This window comes from Pediculus humanus, genomic scaffold (genome assembly GCF_000006295.1).
Source record: "Pediculus humanus corporis 1103172108280 genomic scaffold, whole genome shotgun sequence".
Taxonomy (NCBI): Eukaryota; Metazoa; Arthropoda; class Insecta; order Psocodea; family Pediculidae; genus Pediculus; species Pediculus humanus.
The window spans coordinates 155,706-157,349 of record NW_002987849.1 but is presented as its reverse complement, the minus strand read 5'-3'; the positions used below and the strand labels follow the sequence as shown (position 1 = coordinate 157,349).

At 24.7% G+C, this 1,644-nt stretch overlaps 1 protein-coding gene across 1 annotated transcript in view; it reads right to left on the bottom strand.

Annotated features, from left to right (window-relative positions):
- Positions 1-1,218: 1,218 nt before the first annotated feature.
- Phum_PHUM510710 (phosphatidylinositol transfer protein, putative) overlaps positions 1,219-1,644 on the bottom strand; it is a gene marked incomplete at both ends in the record, with an annotated part of 5,617 nt that continues 5,191 nt past the window's right edge. Inside the window, 2 exons of the mRNA XM_002431030.1 lie at positions 1,219-1,263; positions 1,492-1,599. Of these exons, the coding sequence (XP_002431075.1) occupies positions 1,219-1,263; positions 1,492-1,599 (153 nt within the window). The remainder of the gene's footprint in view (positions 1,264-1,491; positions 1,600-1,644) is intronic.

Here is a 1,644-nt window from a genome sequence, read left to right as displayed (position 1 = left end):
AAAATTTTTTTACATAACATGGGAATTCGTAGATTTTTTCTCTTCCATCTTTTTTTTTAATAAAAATTCACAATTCATAAAAAATAAATAAATAATAATAATAATAATAATTTCGTTTTGATTATTTATTATTATTAACATCCCTATTTTCATAAGTAATAATTAATTTTTAAATAAAAAAAAAAATTTTTTCTTTTTCAAACAAAGCATTATCGTGTGCGTTTTTTATCAAAACAATATCCGACAGCAAAATATCCCCCCCTAATCAAGAGGGGACCACGAGGGGGGGGGGTAAGAAAGAAAGAAATAAAAAAAAAAAAAACTTGAAATCATTTAAACGTTTTAAAATTTATTCTTGATAAAAAAAAAAAAAAAAAAAAAACAAAAAAAAACGTGCGTGCGTGCGTACATACATACATACATACATACATACTTAAAATTTTATCCACGAATCCCTCATTAAAAAATCTACCCGAGAAAAATTATTAATAATAATAATAATAATAATAATAATAATAATAATAATACATAGATACTTTTTAAAAAAAAAAAAAACAAAAAACAAAAAATACTATTTAAATGCACACGAATTTTTTTTTCTTTTTTTTTTGTCACCGGTATTTTAATTGAAAATTTTTACAATATGGAATTAATAACAAAATAATAATAATAATAATAACAAATTCGAACACAAATAATTATTTTTTTTTATATTGCGTAAATGCTTTTTTTTTTTTTTTTCTAATTCAATTCGTGCACTTTCTTTTTGAAACCTTTCTCATCAAATTCAAAAACTCCAACGAGAATCATAATAATAATAATAATAGTAATAATAATAATAATAATAATAATAATAATAATTACCGGGATTTAAATTTAAACTAGGGTTTTCGATTTTTTTTTTTTGCATTATTTTGGAAGGAGGTAAATTTTATAAAAAAAAAACTTGGATTTGATTTTTATCCGGAAAATTTTTTCTAAAAATGTTCTAGAAACCTTTTTCTAGAACCTTTTCTTTTTTTGTTTTGTCTTGTTTTTTTTTCTGTAACTTTAAAACGTTTTAAAAATTAATTAAATGTGTATAAATATATTTATATATATATATATAAAGGGAAATATAATTTTTATTATTATTATTTTATTTTTGTTAATTTTTATCTTATTTTTTTTCGGCAATTTCCTCTCGCTCCCCACGACGACTTTCCCTCCTCCGATTCTTCAATCTCCAGTTCTCATTCCTCGCACTTCTCCTTGATTCCTTTGCTGAAATTAAAAATTTTTTTAGGTGTGAGAGAGAGAGAGAGAGAAAAAGACAAAGTGGACCCACGAATAATATCATCTTTTCACAACGTTCAGAGATAAAAAAAAAAAAATAATAATAATAATAGTGGGAATTTCCGACGGAGAAAAAGCAAAACGATGGTGGTACCTTCTGTCTAAAAAAATAAATTTTTTTTTTTCATCACCTTCGAACCAGGTTCGAGTACTCACCTTGTCTAATTCTTGTTTCGTCTTTTCTTCGAGCGCTCGTATGTCGGCAATTGTTAATCCGTACCAGCGATCTATGGAGCAAAAAACTTGACGATGGAAAGTTGTGAACTAATCTTTTCTCTGAGCTTTGAATCAAATTTTCTACACGGGACT